This window comes from Phoca vitulina, unplaced genomic scaffold, assembly GCF_004348235.1.
Source record: "Phoca vitulina isolate PV1807 unplaced genomic scaffold, GSC_HSeal_1.0 scaffold22, whole genome shotgun sequence".
Lineage (NCBI taxonomy): Eukaryota > Metazoa > Chordata > Mammalia > Carnivora > Phocidae > Phoca > Phoca vitulina.
The window spans coordinates 687234-709875 of NW_022589725.1; the positions used below are offsets into that span (position 1 = coordinate 687234).

Consider the following 22642-nt stretch of genomic DNA (forward strand, 5'->3'; position numbering starts at 1 on the left):
CCTGATTTGCCCACACTTTGGGGTCCAAGGTCCCAGGAAACGACTTTGAGTGCTAAGACCAGGAAAGTTCCAGACAGACCCCAGGAAACGGCTACCCTAAGGTAAGTGACTCACTGTCCAGGACCAAGGGCCACTTGATGGCACAGGAGATCAGTGCATTTCTGGAACAGGGCCTGCCACCCAACAAGTGCCCACTGCTTCCATCCAGCCCTGACGCGTCCCTCCTCAACACTGGGAGTCTTTGGCTTCTCATTATTTGCCCAGATTGTGCTACTTTGGCTTATTATCCACTGAGAGGGCATTCTTACACAATCAGCAGTGTGTTTCTAAAGAAGCGGTTCTTCAAAAGACATTTATTTCATTTATTGTTAGTTATTCTGATATTTATTATTCATTTACTCTACAAAGACTGTTTGCTACGTAGCAGGCTCAGTTCCAAGCACTTCTCACGTACCAACTCGTTGATGCTATGAGGTATTACTCATACTACACCCAGGCTACAGAGGTGGAAACAGAGGCCCAGGGAGGCAAAATGACTTGACTGAGGTCATATGGCTAGGGAATAGAGCTGGCTTTGAACTTGAGCGGTCTGACTCAAGAGCCCATGTTCTAGACCAGAAGCAAACTTTTCTAGACCAGGCGAACTTTTCTCTAAAGGGCCAGATAGCCAGTGTTTTAGGCTCTGTGGCCCATGTGGTCTCTGTCACTCCTCAGCTCTGCTGCTGCAGCACAAAAACAGCCACAGACACTATGTCAATGGATGGGCATGGCCGTGTTCTAATAAAACTTTATTAAAAAAGAAACAGGTGGGGGGCCAGCTTTGGCCCATGAGATGGATATAGCTTGCCAACTCTTGTGGTTGAGCACTATGCTACACTGTCTCTTTGCTCTCAGACAGTGAATGTCCCTTGTGCATGGAGCTCACATTCTAGGGGAGGGGGAGGGCCACAAAAAAAAAACACCACCATTTCATTTCAGCTAGTGACCGGTGTTCTGAAGAAAATGAAACGCGAAGATGTGCTGGAGGGTGAGAGAGAAACCGAGAGAGCAAGACAGATCAACTGTGTGTGTGTTTGGGGGAAGCCTACTAGAGGTGCGGTGGGCAGGGAAGGTCTCTCTGAGGAGCTGACGCCTGAGCAAAGACCCCAGTGAAACAAAGGAGCCGGCCACGGGATGCTTATGTAGCAGGAACAGCAAGTGCAAAGGCCATGAGGCAGGAACAAGCTCTGTGTGTCAGAGAACAGAAAGAAGGCTGCGGAGTGAGTGTATTAAGTAAGTGGGAGCGGGAGGAGAGACCCAGGTGGGATAATCAGATGAGGCCATGTGGAGGAGTCTGAACTTTATTCAAAATGTGACTGGAGACCAGGGACCAGTTTCAAGCAAGGAGAATGAAACGATCTGATTTATATCCAAAATAGATCACCAGGGCTGCCTTCATGGCACTATGCCATCCTATCGAGCCAAAAACCCAGGGAGGTAGGTATTGTTTTTTTTTTTAAATTTTTTTCAAGATTTTATTTATTTATTTGACAGAGAGAGACACAATGAGAGAGGGAACACAAGCAGGGGGAGTGGGAGAGGGAGAAGCAAGCTTCCCGGTGAACAGGGAGCCCAATGTGGGACTCGATCCCAGGACCCTGGGATCATGACCTGAGCCGAAGGCAGACGCTTAACCGACTGAGCCACCCAGGCGCCCCCAGTATTGTTATTATACCCATTTCACAGATGAGGGTCTGAGGCTCAGCAAATCCCCACCACCCTAACAGATGGGACTCAGCTCCAGGGTGGTCTGCTCCAATCCCATCCTTTCCTCCCTTGTCCCTCAGCCCTAGAGGATGTCATGTCGGATGTGCTTGGACCGTCATCTCTCAGCCCAAAGATTCCTTTGTGTTGAGGATTAGGAAAGCGAGGGAGTTTGGCACCAGCCGATACGGGCCTGGTTTCAGTCTGCAGAGAAGCTAAACAACTTACAAACATTGACGGTGTGTCGTGGTATGACGAACAGTGTCAAGGGTCCTATCACCCCCCAACTAGGGAACCTAAAGAACGGGAGGAGGGTAGGAGAGAACAAACAACCGTTTTGAGTAGCAAAATCAGTTTCCTCTTAAATGGTGACAGAGCACTCAGCATATTGTCAGCTGGACTCCCAGCATCTGCAGAAGGGCCCTGAGAAGGAGCCAGAGGTCACTGCATGTGGCTTCTTCCAGTCCTGAGGGAAATGTTCTCATAGCCATCCATCAGGACACAGGGCTCCTCTTCCCTCACACTTCAACTTAGCTGTCAAGGTGCAGCATTGTTGAGAGCAACAGAAACTCATTCACCCATCCTTTCATTTATTCTACAAATATTTACTGAGTGTCTTTTATGAGTCGGGCGCTATTATAGGCATTGGGATATATCAGCAAACAAAATAGTCCTATAAATGAATAAAGCAAGATCTGCAGTCTGTCTGATGGCAGGGATGCCATGTACGGACGCATAGGCTGTGCACGGCATAACTCCAGGGGCACCATTCACATGGACCACCATGAAAGTGGTGCCTCTTTGGGTTGAGCAGTGCACATTCTGTACTTCTGCCAGGTGGTAGAAAACACTACGGAAAAAAAACATGGCAAAGACTCTGTGTCATGTATGTGGGCTCGTAGGACGTGTGGCAGTTTCATAGAATGGTTAAGGAGGTATTTGCTGAAAAGGTGGCATTTCAGAAGGTTTTTCAGGGGAAGAGGGAGGAAGCCATGTGGGAAGAGGAGCATCTCAGATAGAGGGAACCAAGTGTTCAAAGGCCCTGAGGTGGGAGTGTGTCTGGCGGGTGTGAGTACCACTGAGGAGGCCAGTGTGGCTGGGTCAGAGTGGGGGGAAGAGAGGAGTACTAGAAGAGGGCACGGAGGTAACGGACCACACCGCTTAGGGCCACATCTAAGGGCATGGGCCCTGGGAACTGGCCAGATTATGTTTCATCTTCAAATGTTTACTGAGCACCTATTACGTGCCGGGTAAGACCATGCAGGCTCTTGGCCTCCATGTGGCTTACAACATACATGTGGAAGGGAGTGTTTGCTATTCTTGTCAGCACAGCATCCAGCACACCGGCTGGTAGTAGCATCATAAGTGCTTTTTGGGAGCCTGAATTTCATCACACCCCATCTGTGTAGTTATGAGGAAGCTAACCCACCTAACCCCAGGGTGACTGGCTCAACCCAGGTCAAGGACAGCTTTGTCTGGGACTTGGCTGGAACTACTGGGAAAGAGGTAGTCTCTATTTACTGGGGTTACTGAGCTGGCAGGATGTTGGTCTTGTGCTGCTGGGGGGGCATTTTTGCCACCGCAAATGAAAGAAAACCGAGTTCTGCTGACACTGCTTGAGCCCCTGGATTCAGCCATACCTGAAGCCAATACACCCCTGAACATTTTGGTTATAAAAGGCAATGAGTTCACTTTTCTGCTTGTCAGCTTAAGTTGGGTTTCTGTTACTTGTAACTGAAAGAAAATTGATTTGACAGCAATTATGGGGCACATCGAATGTGCTGTGCTAGGAAGTAGGGATATGAAGACACAGTCATCATCCCTGCACTTGAGAAGCTACAGTCTAGTTGGGAAGACAGACAAGTAATGAGGTGATAAAACATCTATCTGTAAGAGGGGCAAGTGCAGGGTGCTAAGGGAGCACACAGGAGGGATGCCTACCTAACCCAGGACAGTCAAGGAAAGCTTCCTGGAGGCGGAGACATCCAGGATAAGACCTGAAGGCTGAGTGAGCATTAGCTGGGCAAATGGGTGGCAAGTGAGAAAAGCATTCCTAGTGGAGGGAACAGTACAAAGCCCCAGAGTTTCTTGGTGCAACTGCAAAGCTGTAGCCTAAAATACACACTTGAGAGTCTCAGAGCTGAGGTGGGAGAGGATCTGGAAGGGTCTGGAAGCTGGCCCACAGAATTTGGGCTTCATTCTGTAAATGAGGCACCAAAGACAGCCATACTGACAGAGACTAAGCAGCTCACTCGAATGAACAGAATGGGCCAGGTGAAACACAGGGCCTTGTTGTCTTTCATTCTCCAACTCCTGCCGCGAGAAATATTTAACTTTCCTCTTGACTCTTCCTAGAGAGAGACAACAGTGCAAGGGAGAGTAATGATGACTGATATTTGGCCATATGCAACAGGGAGTAGTGGGGACTGTGGCAAACCAGAGCCCACCGGCCCCATTTAAAGGGGCAGCTGCAATGCAGCCCCAGCCAAGTGATGCCATTTGGGATTGTGGGTGCCTCATGGCCAGACCTTCTGATTTTTCAGGAGAACCCAGAAATCTGAATTTTTATGTGAAATCTCCCAATTTTATTTTTTTAAAAAGATTTATTTATTTATTTAAGAGGGAAGAGCGAGCATGTGTGCGTGAGCAGGGGGAGGGGCAGAAAGAGAGGGAGAGAAAATCTCAAGCAGACTCTCTACTAAGTGTGGAGCCCAATGCAGGGCTCGATCTCACAACCCTGAGATCACAACCCGAGCTGAAACCAAGATTTAGAGTCTCAATCAACTGAGTCACCCAGGGGACCCTCAAAATCTCCCAATTTTAAATGCTGGCCAACTAATTTAAAAAATACAACAAAAAACATGGTTGAGAGTCACTTGTGGCCTTCAGGCCCCCCCCCTTCCCCCTAGCATGGTGTCCTGCATAGGGAGGAACTGGGTTGGAGTGGAAGTCTGAACGTTGGCCCTAGAACTGGGAGTTTTGTGATTGGCTGTCGTGTGCTCTGATGGCCTTGGGGCTCAGAATGGCCTTTGGAGCTCTTGGGTCTGATTCCTTCTCTGTCACTTACTAGCTTGGTGGTCTGAGGTGGTGTCCTGGGTAGAATGGGGATCACCACATCTGCCTTTGTGGGTTTGTCTTGAGGACCAAGGGGATGACTTGTGACCCAGTGCCATGCACATGGGGGGAGGGGCTTATAGCGTTTATCCCTATAATTGAAGGCTTCTGGGTATGGGTTATATGCTACAAACTGAAAGTCACCATAAAAGTAAATATTTTTTTTTCTTTAGCTCTTTCTTACACACATAAATTTGACAATGGGCAAAATGAACCAATTCCTCAAAAACCACAAACTACCAAAACTCATCCAGGATGAACTAGCAACAAGCATTAAAGGGATTGAATTCACGGTTAAAAACCTCCTGAAAAACAAAATCTCCAGGTCCAGATGCTTTCACTGGAGAATTCTACCAAACAGTTCAAGAAGAATTAGCACCAATTCTCCACAATCTCTTCCAGAAAACAGAAGACGACACCTCCCAACTCATTTTATGAGGCCAGTGTTACCCTGACCCCAAAACCTGATGACAAAATTACTTAAAAAAAAAAAAAAACTCCTCATTTTCTGAGTAAAAAATGTGGATTTTTTTCCATTCCAGGCAGTTGTATCCCTTCAAAGGTACCCACAGTACCCTTTGGGAAGCATCACCTGATTCTGAGGCTGGTCTATTGAGGTCAGTGGGGCAGGAATATTATTCTTTTTTTTCTTTTTTTTTTTAAAGATTTTTTTTTTTTTTAATTTATTTGAGACAGAGAGAATGAGAGAGAGAGAGCACATGAAGGAGGGAGGGTCAGAGGGAGAAGCAGGCTCCCTGCCGAGCAGGGAGCCCGATGCGGGACTCGATCCAGGGACTCCAGGATCATGACCTGAGCCGAAGGCAGTCGCTTAACCAACTGAGCCACCCAGGCACCCCAGGAATATTATTCTGATTTTACAGATGAGCAAACACCTCTCTAGTTCCTAAATATTTTCATCAGCTCAAAAGAAAACCCCATCCCCACAAGGCAGCTGCTCCCCATTCCCCACTCCCCCTAGGCCCTGGTAACCACCCACCTGTGTTCTGTCTGTGTGGATTTACAGATTCTGGATGTTTTGTAGAAATGGAATCACACGATGCAGGCTTCTTTCACGTAGTGTAACGTTTTTAGGGTCTGTCCACGTCGTAGTATGGATCGGTACCGCATGCCTTTTTATGCCTGAAAAATGTTCTACTGTATGAACATCCTAACATGTGTTTATCCATTCATCCGTTGATGGACATTTCCAAAGAGATTCTACAACTGCATATTTCTACTTTGAACTAGGAATTCACAGAGGAAGTGGGGGAAGTGGGCATGGTGGGGGGAACCTCCTAATTCCCCAATACAACCTCGCTGACACCTTCCTGCCATTCACCGAGTGACACCCTCATCCCCAGACACTCACGGCAATTCCAGCAAGCTTGGGCCAGCTCAAGAGCCCTATTGTTGGAAAATAAGTACGGTAAAAAGTGCCAGTGGGGTGAGGGGGGAGGCAGCTTCTCAACCTGGTAGTTAAGTGTTAAGGGAAAATTGTTCCCATTATTTAGGTTCGCAGGGTGCCTGGGATTGTTTTTTTATTCCTTATCATTGTGAGCACCAACCCCTATATTTACAGAAGACAAAGAGCTTCTTGCTCCAGCCCAACGGACAGTCTGTTGTAGGTTTTGCATAGGAGATTTAAAACCCCCTTATTATTATTACTTTTTTCAGATCCCCTTCAGCAGTCACTGAAAGGCAGAACTAAAGAAGGGAACAACAAAACAAAACAAAAAAGTTGGCGAAAGAAGCCTTGGGAAGTGGTCGGCATTTGTTAAATTTGTGGGCGGAAAATCAGGGGTCTTAACCAGCTTGAAAACCCACAACCTAAGTTGATTCTGCAAGGAAATGGTCTTTCTCCAAGCAGCAGAGAGCACAGGGCTTCAAAGAAAGTCCCTGCTAATGAGCACTTTTCTGACAACCCCAAACCATCTCTAAAATATATTTTATGTTGGAAATAATCCTTTAATGCTCTAAAATACATAAGCAGAGGCACTTGGCATGGAGGCCCACGGGCTCAGGGAACCACTATTACAGGGGATTAAATCTACAAAGGGTACCACCCCCTGCCCATGGCCCCTCCAACTGTCATTCACCTCTCAGGCATCTTTCAAAGCGTTTCCAACCTCTTCCTCACCCACCCCCGCCAGAATGACAACCACAGATGCTTGCTTCTTGCCCTAATGGATGGAGTGAAGCAGCCAGCGAAGTCACCATCCCCGGTCCTACAAAGAAAATAATCACTGCTCTCGAAGGCCAATCAAAGTCCTAATTTCTTTATTAGCCACAAAGACTAAATACCTTTCCCTTAACTGAAAAGAGAGCTGGAGGGGGAAAAACAAAGATTTAAATACAAGGTTTAACCCCCAGTGGGGGAAAGAAATCTCCGACTTCCTCAGAAAATCCTTTCCAAATTGTATTCATCTTGACTTAATCCACATCTACCGAGTGAATTAGGCAGTATTTATTTTGAAAATCTATTTTATAGAGTTCCAAGGACTCTGTTTTCCTTGGGCAGGGCTGACTCCATTTCAGAGCTGGAGGCCGCTTCGAGGGCCCCACCAGGACTTTAAACTTCCAAGGTGCTAGCCTCACATGGCTAACACAGTGTAAATAAACACAGCTGAGCCCGGAGAAATTGGAAGGTTTTCTCATTAAAGAAATAAAATAAACAGATGTCCTTAAGCACTTTGGCTTGTGTTTGTCAAAGGATGGAAAGCCCTCGATGTCTGAGCGGCAGAAGTGAATTAGAGCTGCATCTCAAGGTAGATGGGGTAAAAAGAAAGAGAAGGAAAGAATCTGTGGTCCTCTGAATTAACTAATAGTCCTCCAGGGAGGGCACTTTTGATTTGAACCGTAGCAACTTCTACAAATAGTTTTTAACTGCTGGGTCATAAAACCGGGGTTTTTTATTTCTTCTCAGTTTGTAAAGCGGTAACGGACAGGCTCAGCCATGTATCGCCAACTGGATCTGATTGAATCCTGATGGCACTGCGCTGGGTATTGGATTCCGGAATCCGAGCCGGAATCACGTAATAACACCCGCTGAGGAGTGGGGGAGGACTGTGGCTGGTCGGAGGGGGCAGAGGGGCCGTGGGGTGGGGGGGAATGAGCAGAGAGCCGAGATCTGGCCAGGCTCTCTACCCAGCCTCTTCCAGATGCACAAAGAGGCTGGCGGGTGGGCCGGATCCACGAGAAAAGTTGTCACCGAGTGAATTCATGGCTTACATCTTGCGGCACAGACTAATGTGTGAAAGAATCACCTGTGAGTCAAGTTTAAATGTCCGTTCTGGTTCAGTGCATCTGGGACCCAAGACTCTGCATTTCTAACAGCTCCCTGCTGATGCCGGGCCCCGGACCACACTTCACGTTGCCGGGAGGGCTTATGTGACAACAGGGTGCTGACAATGAAGAGTTCCCATTCCTGGAATCGGGAGGAAGTCTGAACACTCGGACCTCCTTGGAGTCTGAGTCTGGGTCTCCCCGGAAGCAGCCCCTGAGCCTAGGAGTCCGCTGCGAGCAGTTTATCCGAGAGGAGACCCCGGGCCGAGTAGGGAAGTGGGGGCAGGGGAAGGAAGTCAACGAGGGCGGGTCAGTGAGCAGGTCATTGCTGTGTGCAACTGGGGCCGTCTGGGAGACTGTGAAGAGCCCCCCCCCCCCAGAGTGTCACAGGTCCTGGCAGAGGGAAGCCATCGTGCCCACAGGAATGGGGAGGGCTAAGGGGACAGGGCGGGGTGCTCACAGTGCCGCTGTAATGAAAATTCCAACCTAGCTGCCTAATGATGATGATGGTGATGGTGATGTGATTCTAGTGCCAAGCAATCCCCGCAAGAGATGAACCACTGCAGTGGTGCTATGGCAAGTTCCGTGGTGCTCTGAGCCATCGGAAGGGCGTTTAGACCTCATCAGGAAGGGCGGAGAGCCCTGCGTGAGGACACTGGGTGAGGAGCACTGCTTCCCTTCCAGCTGTTGGAGGAGGGGGAGGTGGTGCTGGTGGTAGGGGTTTACACCCCTCTGAGTGAAGAGACCCCCAGCCATAACAGCCTCCCTAGACAGATGCTCATGAGGAAGGAGACACCCTGTGTTTCCGAGAGGATGCTAAAGGCACAGCTTAGAACGACCTGATAGAGCTTAGAGGTCGGCTGGAGGGAACCAGGGGCCAGTGATCTCTGCCCCCACACATCCCACACACTCTGGGCACAACCTGGCCTCGGTGGGTCACAGATGTGTCTCCGGGGACAAAGGAGGCACCATCCACGAGGGGAAGAGCTCCACAGTCCACCACCCAGTGAGGGGGCTGAGGGGCACCTGAGGGTGTATGTCCTGTCAGAGGTCCCCACTCTGAAAACTCAGGCTTGCTGTTGCCAGACCCCAGTTTTCAAGAGAAGTGAGACGTCCAGATTTTTATGTAAAATACCCAGATTTAAAAATACTGGCAGGGTGCACGGGTGGCTCAGTCAGTTAAGCATCTGACTCTTGGTTTCAACTCAGGTCATGATCTCAGGGTCGTGGGATTGAGCCCTATGTTGGGCTCTGCACTAGGAGTGGAGTCTGCTTAGGATTCTCTCTCTCTCTCCCTCTGCCCCTGCCCCCGCATGTGTGTGCACTCTCTCTCTCTCTCAAAAAAAGAGAGAGATATAGGGGCACCTGGGTGGCTCAGTAGGTTAAGCATCTGCCTTGGGCTCAGGTCATGATCCCAGGATCTTGGGATTGAGTCCCACATCAGGCTCCCTGCTTGGTGGGTAGCCTGCTTCTCCCTCTCTGCTTGCTTCTCTCCCCCCTGCTAATGCTCTCTCTCTCTCAAATAAATAAATAAAATCTTTTAAAAAAAGATATAAAAAAATATCAGCAATGAATTGAGAACTTAAGGAAATGCCAGGGGACCAGACTAAACCTGTCTTTAGGCAGGTTTGGCCCTGCACTGCCAGTTTGAAACCTCGAATCTTTTTGGATTGAGGAAGGCATGGCCCTTTAAAGGCGTGACGTGGAAGGAAACCCTGGATAGGATTCTGCTCAGGCAGGCATCAAGGGCCACCTGGCTCCAGCCCAGGGCCCCCACCTGCCAAAATGTCCCTGGCCGCTAGCCTGCCTAGAGGGGTCACTTGCTCAATACTCCACGGCCTTCACTGAGCCCCTGCTGTGGGCCAAGCTCTGGGTGAGTCCAGGCTAGCACCGAGCATCTTGGCCCCGGAGAGAACGTGACAAGCCCCTGTCTTGTCATGTGTGTGGACATCTGTTCCCTCGAAGACAGGCACCCTGGAATCCCATTTCTGCAGTGCTTGCAATTGCTCACACTTAAAACTCCCTGCCCGCAAGCTATTTATTTATTGGTTTATTCAACAAATATTTGTCAAGCAGATGTGCCAGGCACTGCTGGGTGCCAGGGGATGAAGCTATGAACAATCAGACCCAGTCCGTGCACCCTTGGAGTTCGGAGTCAAGCAGAAGTGTTCACTCCAGTAGCTTTTCATTTTTACCCTGAGAACATTCACATGGCTCGCTGAGCATGCCGTTTAGATGCATGGTTGAGAGCAGTGGGCCACACCCTGGCTTTCATCCCTTCCAAGCTGGGTGACTATGGCTGAATCACACCACCTCTCTGAGCATCAGTTTCTCCAGAAATGGGTATAATAGGAGCAGCCGTGCCTTACAGATCTGTGGTGGGGATTCAGTGAGAGAGAACGTGCAAAGCTCAAGAGTCCTTGAAGGATGCTTGTCACAGCATTGTCTGTGCGGGTGGGGAGCTGGGGTAGCCTAGGAGTCCTCCTCGTGGGGAGGGCAGAGAAGGTTAACATGGAATCCAGAGCAGTGGTTAGACGCAGGGTATGGACATTTGGAGTCAGATCAATCTCTGTGGCGGGGGCATCCTGCGCATTGTGGGATGTTTCACGGCATCCCTGGCCTCTAGCCACTAGATGCCAGTAGCACCCCTCTAAGCTGTGACAACCCAAAATGGCTGTGACATTGCCCAATGTCCCGTGGGGGCCAAGTCACCTCCAGTTGAGAACCACTGAGTCAGAACACTGGCGTTGGCTGTAGGATGACGTGGAAGGATCCAAAACCACAGAGCAGGAGAGAAGTGAGAAACACGGGGTATTTAAACAACGCTGTTTACAGACGTGACAGAAATGTACGCAAAAACCCCGTACATATGTCATAGGAAAACAAACAGAATCTACCACATTAAACCATGGGGAGGGGAGGAGGAAGATCCAAATGGGTCTAAAAGGAAACACACATTTTTACCCCCATGAAACAAGAGAGGGGCTTTGTGTGCACAATGAATATGAATAGCTCAATGCCTGCATGTGAGGTCCAACTTAAAAAATCATAGTGCTCAAAGCAGAGTAGTTGGCATATAGCACACTGTGCAAAAAATAGGAGAATTTGTTCAAGAGGAATTTTCTCGTTGGCAATAGGGGGCGAATAGGTCAGGTCTCTTCAGAGGAAGACCCCGGGCAGAAACTAGGACATCTCTGTAGCCCAGTGTGAGAGAATAAGGAATCATGTTGCGTTCTTTATCTGTGGTTGGTTCCGCCTTCAAAATATATCCAGATTGCCACACTTCTCACCACTCCGCCTCTACCACCCTCGTCCAAACAACCATCCTCTTTCAGTTGGACTTGCAGTAGCCTGCTCACTGGTCTCCCTGCTTCCAACCTTGCTCCCCTGTGGTTTACTCTCCTCAGGGGAGCAGCCAGAGGGATTCTTTAGAAATAGAACTCAGACCCTGTCCTTCCTCTACTCCAAGCCTTCAGAGTAAAAGCCTGGTGAATTACTACTCTCCTCCTTGCTTGCTCTGCTCCAACCATGTCAGCTTCCTTGCTGTCCCTAAAATCCACCAGGCAAACTTCTGCCTCAGGGCCTTTGCACTTGCCGCTCCCTCTACTCTTCCACCAGATATCTGTTCCTCTACTTCAAGTCTTTTTTTTTTTTTTAATATTTTTTTATTTATTTGAGAGAGAGAGAGAGAGAATGAATGGTGGGGATGGGCAGAGGGAGAGGGAGAAGCAGGCTCCCCGCTGGGCAGGGAGGTCAATGTGGAGCTTGACCCCAGGATCCTGAGATCCTGATCTGAGCCGAAGGCAGATGTTTAACTGACTGAGCCACCCTGGCAACCCCCTTAAAGTCTTTATTCAACATTGAGCTTCTCCATGAGGCCTCATTCCCTGGCTACATTTTCTCAAATTTAATTTCAATCCTTCTCCCATGAAATCCTTCAAATACTTCTAAGAACACCATCCAAAAAGTGAAAAGACAGTCCACCAAATGGAGAAAACATATTTGCAAATCACATTATCTGCTGTTGCAAAATAATGCAAATCACATATATATCCAGAATATATAAAGAACTCTTAAAAGTCAATAAGAAAAAGACATATAAAGAAGTGGGCAAAGGATCTGAATAGATATTTCTCTAAAGAGATACTACAAATGGCCAAGAAGCACATGAAACATCACTGGTCAACATAATTAGTCATTAAGGACATGCGAATCAAAACCACCATGAGATCCCACTTCACACCCACTGGGAGAACTATAACCAAAAAGACACTAACAAGTGTTGGGGCGCCTGGGTGGCTCAGTCGTTAAGCGTCTGCCTTCGGCTCAGGTCATGATCCCAGGGTCCTGGGATCGAGCCCCGCATCGGGCTCTCTGCTCTGCAGGAGGCCTGCTTCTCCCTCTCCCACTCCCCCTGCTTGTGTTCCCTCTCTCACTATCTCTCTCTCTGTCAAATAAAAAAAAAAAAAAAAAAAAAAATTAAAAAAAAAAAAAAGACACTAACAAGTGTTGGTGAGGAGGTGGAGAAATTGGAACCCTTACACACTGCTTAGGGGATCATAACATGGTGCAACTATCCCAGAGAACAGTTTGGCTGTTGGTCAAAATGTTAAACCTAGAGTTACCATATGACCCAGCAATTCCACTCCTGGGTACATACCTAAGGGAACTGAAGACAGGTGTCCCTGCAAAAGTTTGTCCTCAGATGTTCGCAGCAGCATTATTCATAAGAGCCCCAAACCCAGCTGTCCCTCAACTCATGAAGGGACAGACAAAATGTAGTACAGTCCATACAAGGGAAAATCACACGGCAATGAGAAGGGATGGAGTACAGGTACCCACTAGAGCATGGATGGATCTCGAAAACAGGATGCTAAGTGAAAGAAGCTGGTCACAAAAGACCACATATTGTTGAATTTATTTTATAAGAAACGTCTAGAAGAGGCAAATCCATGGAGACCAAAAGTAGATTAGCAGTGGCCAGGGACTGGGGGAAACAGGGAGTGACCGCTAAGGGGCACAGGGTTTCTTTTTGGGGTGATGACAACGTGCTAAAATTAGAGGCTAGTGATGGCTGAACAACTCTGTGAGATCCTAAAAACCACTGAATTGTCCAGACCGAAACGTACAGGTAGAGCACACGGATTCCATCTCCAGAAGGCTGTTATTAAAAAGACACACACAACTGGTCCTGGAGTTGAGTTTCCAATTGGTACTGAGCTGCCTGGAAGGCAAGGCACAAAAGGAGGAGTCAGGGCCGACCTGCTGTGAACCCCGGGGCGGGTGGACTGCCGATGAATCCCTCTTAGAGTCCTTTCCTGGCCACAGCAAAGAAAGGCTCCTGACCACCTTGCATTTGCCTAATCCGGGCTGGAAAAAATAGAGTTCAGGGACTGCTGGAGCGAGGTGGGAGGAGGAGAGGTTAGGGAAGAGGCGGCGACTGCTGGCCGCTCCAGCTCTCCGGGGAATTTCTAATGGATCCACAAGATGAGGGAGGTACAGCTACCAAAGGGAGGCTCTGGCGCTGAGCACTGGGTAGGAAGAGGTGGAAAGGAAGGGGAGAGATGACAGCCTCGAGCAGCACATGCCTCTGATTGGGAACAGGAAGAGAGCCCAGTTTCTGTTTGAAAATTCAAACACTCTGTTTTGAATCATTCCTTAATCATTTTAGCTCTGATGGTCTTATTTCCTTAAGTAAACAGCAAGTTACCCCTTTGGCTGGGACCACAATTGGTATGACTTCTGCTTCCTGTACAGTGCTCAATGCAGTGGCCACAAGCAAAGAGCCACTGGGCCTTGGCATGGATGTACAGGATGTCTCGGCCTTCAGAACCCATTCTGGACCTCCATGGTCCTCACCCTCTTCTGGAAAGAGCATTTCAATTTCCTTTGGGAAACATCCCTCCCCCATTCTGTGCATTTGGTTGGGACGGAACTGACCTGGCTCTTCTACTCTCTCTGGGCATCGGCTCTTTTTTTTTTTTAAAGATTTTATTTATTTATTTGAGAGAGGATGAGAGGAGAGAGAGAGCACATGAGAGGGGGGAGGGTCAGAGGGAGAAGCAGACTCCCTGCTGAGCAGGGAGCCCGATGCGGGACCCGATCCAGGGACTCCAGGATCATGACCTGAGCCGAAGGCAGTCGCTTAACCAACTGAGCCACCCGGGCGCCCTGGGCATCGGCTCTTGATCTAGGCTAGCTAACCAGAGCCCCAGAGGTTGGGCCAATGAGATTCAAGCCTGGGAACTGTGCTGGAATTCCGGAGGTATGTCTTTTTCAGTTGGGACTGCTGACAGGGAGTTGCTATATGGAGAAAGTCGGCTGAGGGATACAGAAAGACCAAGCCCTGAGAACATTGCTTGTGCTCCTGGATCCAGCCCAACCTGAATTCCAGGTACCTCTGAGTTTTTCAATTATTGTGATCCAATAAATACCCTTTATAGCTTAAACACTCCATGCTTCAAATGGACTCCTGCTTGATCCCAGCTATTAATAATGAGCTCCACATAGCTGTAGCTTCTGGAAAAAGCACAAAGAGAAAGAGCTGTGGGCCAAAAATCAAAACCATGTGTTTTAGTTCTATTATGAATACCTTGACTATATCACCTCCCTGTGCCTCAGTTACTCTGTCTGCAAAATGGGGCTCATACTCCTGTTCCTCTAGGTCCTCGATACTTCTCTGACTTCCAAGTTTATCGCCGTAGCCCAGATCTCTCTTTGGATATGACTGCCGTCTAGGATCTTTTTCCTCAACATTTTCCTCTTTCACTGTTCTTCTTCTTATTAGATGGTACTTTGTGCTAGGAAACGCTAGCTGTCCTCCGATATCCATTCTTCCCTTCTCCCTCCAGAATAATAGAATTCCTGAAGTTCAATGGTTCACGTGACCAGACTACATTTCCCAGACTCCCTTGCAGCTACATGTGGCCATGTGATCAGGTTTCAGCCAATGCGATGTGAACACAAATGAGATATAGATATGTCATATACATATACATACACAGATTCTGAGTCTGGCCTTTAACAGAGAGGGGGGAAAATAAAGTAAAATAAAGAGGGGTAAATTCTCCTTTTCCTGTTCCCCCTTCCCACTGACTGGAATATACACATGGGGGCGAGCAGGTTTTATCTTGCCAATGAGGGCAATGTTCTGTAATGGCAGAGGACATACAGGGCTTGGGGCCAGATGCTGGTGTAGTGGCCCTACCAGCTCGAGCTGCTCACACCTGGACTGTTACTTGGAAGAAATAAACTGTTTTGTTTAAGCCATGGTTATTTTGGGTCTCTCTTGGGGTGCCTGGCTTTAGCAAATAAAAAAAGCCCCTCACTCCTCACCTAGGGGAGAGAGCTGGAGAAGGGAGTGGTGAATTCTAGAATTGGAGTGAACATGGCACAGGGGACTTGGATGCTCCAAGAGCTTCTCATCTCGGTTTTCCCTGGGCATCCTGGGGGCTCACAAGCAGGCAAGTGAGCCTGAAATATGACTCTTATTCTCTCCTGGGTGGTCTTACTCTCTCTGGGCCTCAGTTTCTCCTCCTATGCCATGGAGACTATTTGGGCATGTTGGTCTCCTAGGTCCTTCCAACTCCGACCTTCTGTGGTTCTGAAATTCTAGGACAGATGTTGGAACTCAGATGCCAGTGAGGCCAGGAGGGTCCCATAAGTGGGTTAAACAGGCCAAGTGGGGGCTGTGTTTGGGCTGCAGAGCAGACGCTCCCCCACAAAAGGTGAGGCGCTATTCAGCTCCTGTTGATTGCTGCCACATGAGAATGCAGGATTGCCAGATTTTCTAATTTTTCAAGAAGAGTTGGAAATCTGGATTGTTTTGGTCTGTGCAGTCTCCTGATTTTTAAATGTTGGCTACAAATTCACATTTTTTCAAACACTCTAGGGGCCAAACAAAAATGTCTGCAGGCTGAATTTGGTCGTTGGCCACCAGCTAGGCATTTTTTGTTTTGATACTATTTTCCTTCCTTCCTTCAACAAATATTTATTTGAAGCCTTCTAAGTGGGGGGTTCTGTTCTGTGCAGTGGGGATAAAGCAATGAACAAAACAGGGCAAAAAATGTGCCTGTCATCATGTAGCTTTCATTCTAGAGGATCGTCCTGACTTATTCATGCAACAAATATTTATTGAGCAATTCTGGCCCAGGCACTGTTTGGCTGGGTAGGTAAAAAAGTGTTCACAGACCCTGCCCTCATGGTACATATAACCTAGAAGGGAGACAGACAGTGAGTGCATAATTATAGATGAAAAACTCAGTAATAGGGAGAGCTGCAATTTAGATAAAGGAGAGTGGTTAACAAAGTCCTCTTGAAGGAAGCTACATTTAAAATGAGAACTGAAAGTAAGATTTCATCTAGTAAAAGAACATGCTAGAACATTCCAGATTACAGCAGAGGCTTCCAGGGTGCCCCTTCCCCATAGCCCCTCAGCTGTGGCCATTCCTGTACACGCAAAGGCTTTCAATTGTGAGCACCGTGCTCTATGGCTTTCTTGGGGCAGGCCAGAAGTGCAGGGAGGTAATACTCTAGCAGAAGCCCTCAACCTATGATGGAAGGGAAGATGCAGATAAATATCCCAGCACCCTCACTCGTTGGTGGGTCCACTCGGAACCGTGTTCTACAGAGTCTTCCAGGGGCTGCAGGAGGGACTGAGCCCTAGTCAACTGCAGCAGTAACTCTTTATGCAAAGTGTATTGGCCGCCTCCCCTCCCCCGTCTCACTTCCCTACTCTGCACCCGGTGCTTCCTGGGAGAGACCCAGCGGAGATGGAAGAGAACGTGCCCAGGTTTGAGGACAGACAGAAAGCAAGTTACAATGAGTAGCGGGAAACAGGGCTGCAGAACGGGGCAGGAACCAGCTCATGAAGGGCCTTGGGAGACTGGGATTAGGGTTTGTCCATGGGGAGGCCAGTGACCATTTTCCAGCAGGGAAGTGACATGACTAGGCTTGTGTTGTAGGATGACCCCCCTCCCCCCGCCCCGTAGGCAGCTATAAAGGGCAAGATCGACAGCTGGAGGTGGAGGTGGCTGGGATTAGGTGGTAGGGTTGGAGAGAGGATCAGGTAGCACGGGCTCAGAAAGGTGCTCTGGGCTTTGTCCCTGTCTTGAGGATGCCCACAGTTTGGTTTCAGGAATGGTGGTGATACAGACAAAAAGACCATCCCCAAGATTACACAGCCCTGCACAATCCACGAGAGTCCAGCTGTTGCAAAGCAGCTGTAGGACTTCAGAGTGGGCTATCTCTAAGGGCAAGAAGGGGGGAGGCATGCTTTTTAGCAGGTGGGGGCTTTACCGGGGTAGTCAGAAAAACCCCCAAACACCCAGACTTAGTGGGGATCTCACTACTGCAGCCCTTTTGGGACGGCCCCACTTTTTGCAATGGCTGCCAAGTCCACTCTGGTGTTTTCAGCAGCTCTGGACTCTGCCATCCTTTACCTAAGCTGTGCTCAGTGCAAGAACGCACGCCGGATTTCCCGTAGGCACTGCTAGACATATTAACGGCATTCCTACGTGGCAAGAGATTTCTGCACCACCGACACCATTTTTGTATTCTTTACAACATAATGGCAGATGATAAATCTATCTTGCTAATTACACATCCAGCTTGTTATAACCCCCATAAAAACACGAGCAGCTGGAAAAGCCATGAGGTGATGTCAAATCATATTTCTGGTCTCTAAACAGAAACAGAAATATTTTCCAGGCGCTGGTGAGTCTCATGGTTCCTACCCATGCGTGGAAGCAGCTGCCAACAGGTCGGTCACCTCGGACGAGATGAGAGCTTGCCTGCTCTCCAAAGCTCTGCCCCTCCACCCCCACCTGTCTCCCCAAAGGGATGGCCTCCACATGTGGTTTGCTGGGAAGCCAACAGGACGAATGCAGAGAATCGGCAGGCTTTGGGTGTTAGCAGCTGGGTTCACTTTTGCATTATGAGGGTGGTTTCAGTGTTTCTTCCATTCACCACCACTCAGCCGATAGCATTTGCCCAGAATTCTAACTGGATGGTTCCCTGACATACTTTGTCCATGATACGTTTGCAAAGCTGTTGCTAAGGTCCACGCCGGAGAGGACAAAATGCCTCCCCCTTGTCTCAGAAAAATGGAAGGAAAATGGAATTCATCTGCCGGAGACACTAAGATAAACAACAGGGAACTAGAAAAATACTTTACCTTGTTTTTTAGCTAAGATTACTGTTTCTGGCTGCAATGTATCCCTGCCCTCTTAGGAGGGAGACAGCTGAAGACTCTGAGCTTATATCCTATCAAGTGGATGCTGAACACTTCATGTGTTGGAAGAACGGCATGGGGGACGACAGAAGGGGAAGCTAATTAAATTTTCACATGTCGAGGGAACATTCCATAGGAGCTCTCAAACCCAGACTGACCCAGAGGGGCAGCTTTTGTTGGAGAAGCCGCGTCATAAACTGCCCCCACAATTCCCAGGACAAACCAGCTGGACAGACTGTCATGTTGGAAAAAAAAAAAAAAACAACAGACAGAGAGAGAGAAGAGACAAAATGGATTCTTACCTTCCCGTATCTGGATGCAAAAGTCCCGGTGAGTAAGGAGTGAAAAATAATTATTGTCTCATCCAAATCCCACACGAACACACGCTGTGATGAAAGAGAGGAAGAGAATGGAGACAAATGGACTTGCTTGCATCTGACTTAATGTCTGCAGAAATTAATTCCCCGGGAGGAGAAAGAAATCTTGAAAAACATTATCTTTAAGTTATAAAACATGTGACTCACTGATGTGTCACTGGGTCCCCATCCAACCTCAGCTGTGTAAAGTATTCTGATGACCACTTTTGGGCTCCTATCAACCCAGAGAATGCCAGAACCAAGAAGCCTGTTCTTGCCTTCCACATAAAAGCTCCAAAATGGAGGAGTTCAGGCCAAAAACAACAATAAAAATCATATAACTCATTTGAAAAAATGAAGTACTACCTTTTTTTGCATTCACAGCTCACCGTAAGCCCAACTACTTCTCAACGCTCCTATTTTTAGCAATTCTGGTGATTACCTCCATAACTCTAAGTAACATACTTTATGCCTTCTTTATTTACCCGTTTGCCAACTTCAGACAATAGCTCTTGACTGAGTAATGCAAAAGATGAGGGTTTAGCTCATGGTAATGTCCCTCATTTCTCCAGGACTTTACATTTTTCACCTATGTGAGCCCCTCTAGTTCCAAGACCATCCACTTTGGACACTCTCCCTGGCTGAAACAGTAAATCCCCCATGCAAAATTATGGCTGTTGGTGTCCTCACCCCCTCCCCCACCTCCTCCTCTCTCCGATTTGAGCAGCGTTACCATTCCTTTCCCACTGCCAACGTGGATAGACTGCTTCGTGCTTTTGGTTTCAGGGTTGTACTTCAATTTTCTGTGCTCTGTCTAGATCTTGGTTTTCAAAGTTGGTAAACAGTAAAGAACATTCACATCTTGTGATTACTGTTCACTGCAGAGCCAAGGAACCTGCTGGGATTTCACTTCCTTCTCTGTGTGTCCAGTGTCCTAATCCCAGAGCCACTTTCAGGAGATCGTTCCTCCCATTAAGGTCATGTCTTTCCTGTGGTCCTTCTCAATTAAAATCATGCCATACCCCGGTTTGTTCACATAGGAGCCATGCCTGTCTGGAATAACTTTTTGTTTTTGCAGGAGTTTATTAATTGCTTTAATTCTTTTCTTGTTTCCAATGATGTGTCTTCATTAGAATCTCAAATTCGGCCACACTGTCTGTATCAGAGATGTTCCTCCTCGGTGACAGAATGTTCCAGTGTGCACTGGATCATCTTCAGGCTCACTGCAGAGCTAGTATCCTGAGATGTCCTTTTATTGCATTTCCAGGCGAGATCCACTGTTTCCTAGACCCCAAGTCTTTCTCTTGGTTTTCTTTTCTTTCTTTCTTTTTTTAAAGATTTTATTTATTTATTTAAGAGAGCAAGTGAGCACAGGCATGAGGCGGGGAGGAGTGCAAGTGGGGAGGAGCAGAAGAGGAGGGAGAGGGACAAGCAAACTTTGCGCTGAGTGTAGAGCTCAACTCGGGGCTCCATCCCAGGCACCCGAGATCATGACCTGAGCTGAAACAAGACTTGGATGCTTAACCAGCTGAGCCACCCAGGTGCCCCTCTCTCTTGGTTTTCTTCCTTGTTTTGCTTGAGCACATCCTTAAGCTGCTTCTTCTGAAAAGGTGCTTAGAAAGTAGAATTCCTACAGATCTGATCTATCTTGATTTTGCTTTATGGAACCTCTGGGTACAGAATTCCAATTAGAAAATAATGTCCTCTAGATGTTGGAAAGCATTCCTTCATTAGCTTCATGTCCAGTGTGACTGGTGAGAAGTGTGATGTTTCATTGATCTTCAGTCCTATGGAGGTTTTGCTTTTTTTCCCCACTTGGATACTTTAGGATCTTTATATTAGCAATCTTCAAGTTCCATGAGGATATACCTAGGTGTGGTCTTTTGGCAATCATACTCTTTAGCACCTAGCATTTTCAATCTTATTTCTTTAAATGATTTCCTCCTACCTTTTCCACTGTTTTCTCTTGCTGGAATTTCTGACAGTCAAATTAGACATTTTTTGATGGATAAGGCTTATAACTTAAAAAAATATATTTTCTATAATTTTGTCTTTTTGATCTGTGTTCTGGGGGCTTTCTTAAACATTTCCTCCCAACCCTTCTATTAAACTTCTGATTCTGTCATTTTAAAAATTTCCAGTGACTCCTATTTTGTCTCTGAGTAATTCCTTCCCAAGAACCTCCATTTCTTATTTTATGGATGCAAGAGCTCCTTTGGATCCTTATAAGAAAACCAATCATAATTTTCCTACATTCCTGTTTCTTAAATTACCTGTCACTTGTCCTATTACCTTATCCCGGCCTTATTTTTCACATTGTTGGTTTTCCTGGTGATCACTGTGTTTAAGAGCAAAGGGCCTGACTGTGTGTATAGCTGGTGTTGGGGGTGGGAGCCAAAGGCACCTACTCAGTCTGCCATCTCGAATGGGCCATCCTGGAAAACTCTCTGGAGGTAAACAGCTGTACTTACACATGGGCCTTTGCCATGCTTTTAACAGGAAAGGGAAGGGTGGTCTGTAGGAGGAAAAGGTCAGTTAGTGCAGGGGTTTTCAAAGCAATCAGCAGATCTGAGTGTTATTTTGTGAGTTTTGGGGTCTAGTTATAGTTATGTGTGTGTATGTGCTGGGTTATGGTGTTAAGTGTAGTTCTTATTATGGGTCACGGTTAAAAAAAAAAAAAAGTTTGACAACTACTGTTTTTAAGGAGGGCTTCCGGGTTTCAATATGCTAAATCCTAGTTTATCTGAACTAACTCAGTTGGATCAGTGAAACTGGGAAATTTTGGTAAGGAAATTTTAAAAAAATCAGTGAATATTTTCAAATTGAATGCTGACTCCATTCATTGACCTACTACATTCCCTCTGAAGAAGAAAGTCTGTCTCCCTCCCCTGCCCTAGATCCGTTGTGGGTAGGTTCCTGGTGGCTATTCTGCACGTGACCCTACTCCTTAGCCCACTGTGGTTTGGGCCAGGGAAAGCCCCTAATCCCAATGGAGTCAGAGGCCTTTCCTTGGAAACTTGAAATTGGAACCTAGAAAGACATTCCTCATCTTTGAATGGCAGTTGGCGGCCACGTGATCTGAAGGGCAGGGAGGGCCAGTCTCCAGGGAAGAGAGGGATGAAAGATGGAAAGACCACCCCACACTCTTCCAGGACCTGGTTTCAGTCAGAGGCAGAGCAAGGCTGGAGGAGGGTAGGAGCCCAGGAACCAGTTTGCGCCTGCACTGAAAAGATACCGTGGTCGGTCGGTCGGTCGGTCGGTCGGTCGTCGGGGATTCTAGCACCTGCGCTGTGCCGCGTGGGGAGAGAAGACGAAAATGCACTTCCTTGCCCCGTCTACCTCCTGGTTCCAGTATCTTGCTGACACTCTGCTGTCCCCTGCCCTGGGGTTCTGAAAGAATCTTGGTATCCCTAAAATAACTTCTGCTTTTTCACTTAAGCTAGCTCAAGTTGGTTTCTGGCACCTGCAGTCGAGGGATTTTAACTAATCTACACTCAGAAGTTCTCTCCTTTCCACTTCTCTACATAACTTCTCTCTCGTGGGCTTCCGTCATTAGCAACACTGCCAAAGACTCAGGAGGGGTGACCAGGGCAAACCCTCCATGCTGACATTAAGCATGGAAGTGAAACACAGCTCGCACCTTTTCAACTGTTCTTGCCCAGCAGTTCTTTCCTCTGGAATCGAGAAGCAGAGGTTTCCAGAATGATATTGCCCCATAATCCCCGACTTCCATGCCACCCCCACTGCCTTCTCAGTTTAGCGGAAAATGTCTCTCCACCCCCACCCCTACCAAGAGCAGAAGCCACGTTAAGTGACTGAATAATGAAAGAAAAAAAAAGACATTAATGTATGCACTGCTCTTGGTGATTTCCTTAGATCTGCACTTGAAGCTGCAGGAAATCCTCAGAAATAGGGG

At 47.7% G+C, this 22642-nt stretch overlaps 1 protein-coding gene across 1 annotated transcript in view; it reads right to left on the reverse strand.

Annotated features, from left to right (window-relative positions):
* EYA2 (EYA transcriptional coactivator and phosphatase 2) overlaps positions 1-22642 on the reverse strand; it is a 264389-nt gene that overhangs the window by 66038 nt on the left and 175709 nt on the right. Inside the window, exon 9 of the mRNA XM_032419638.1 lies at positions 18673-18756. Within this exon, the coding sequence (XP_032275529.1) occupies positions 18673-18756 (84 nt within the window). The remainder of the gene's footprint in view (positions 1-18672; positions 18757-22642) is intronic.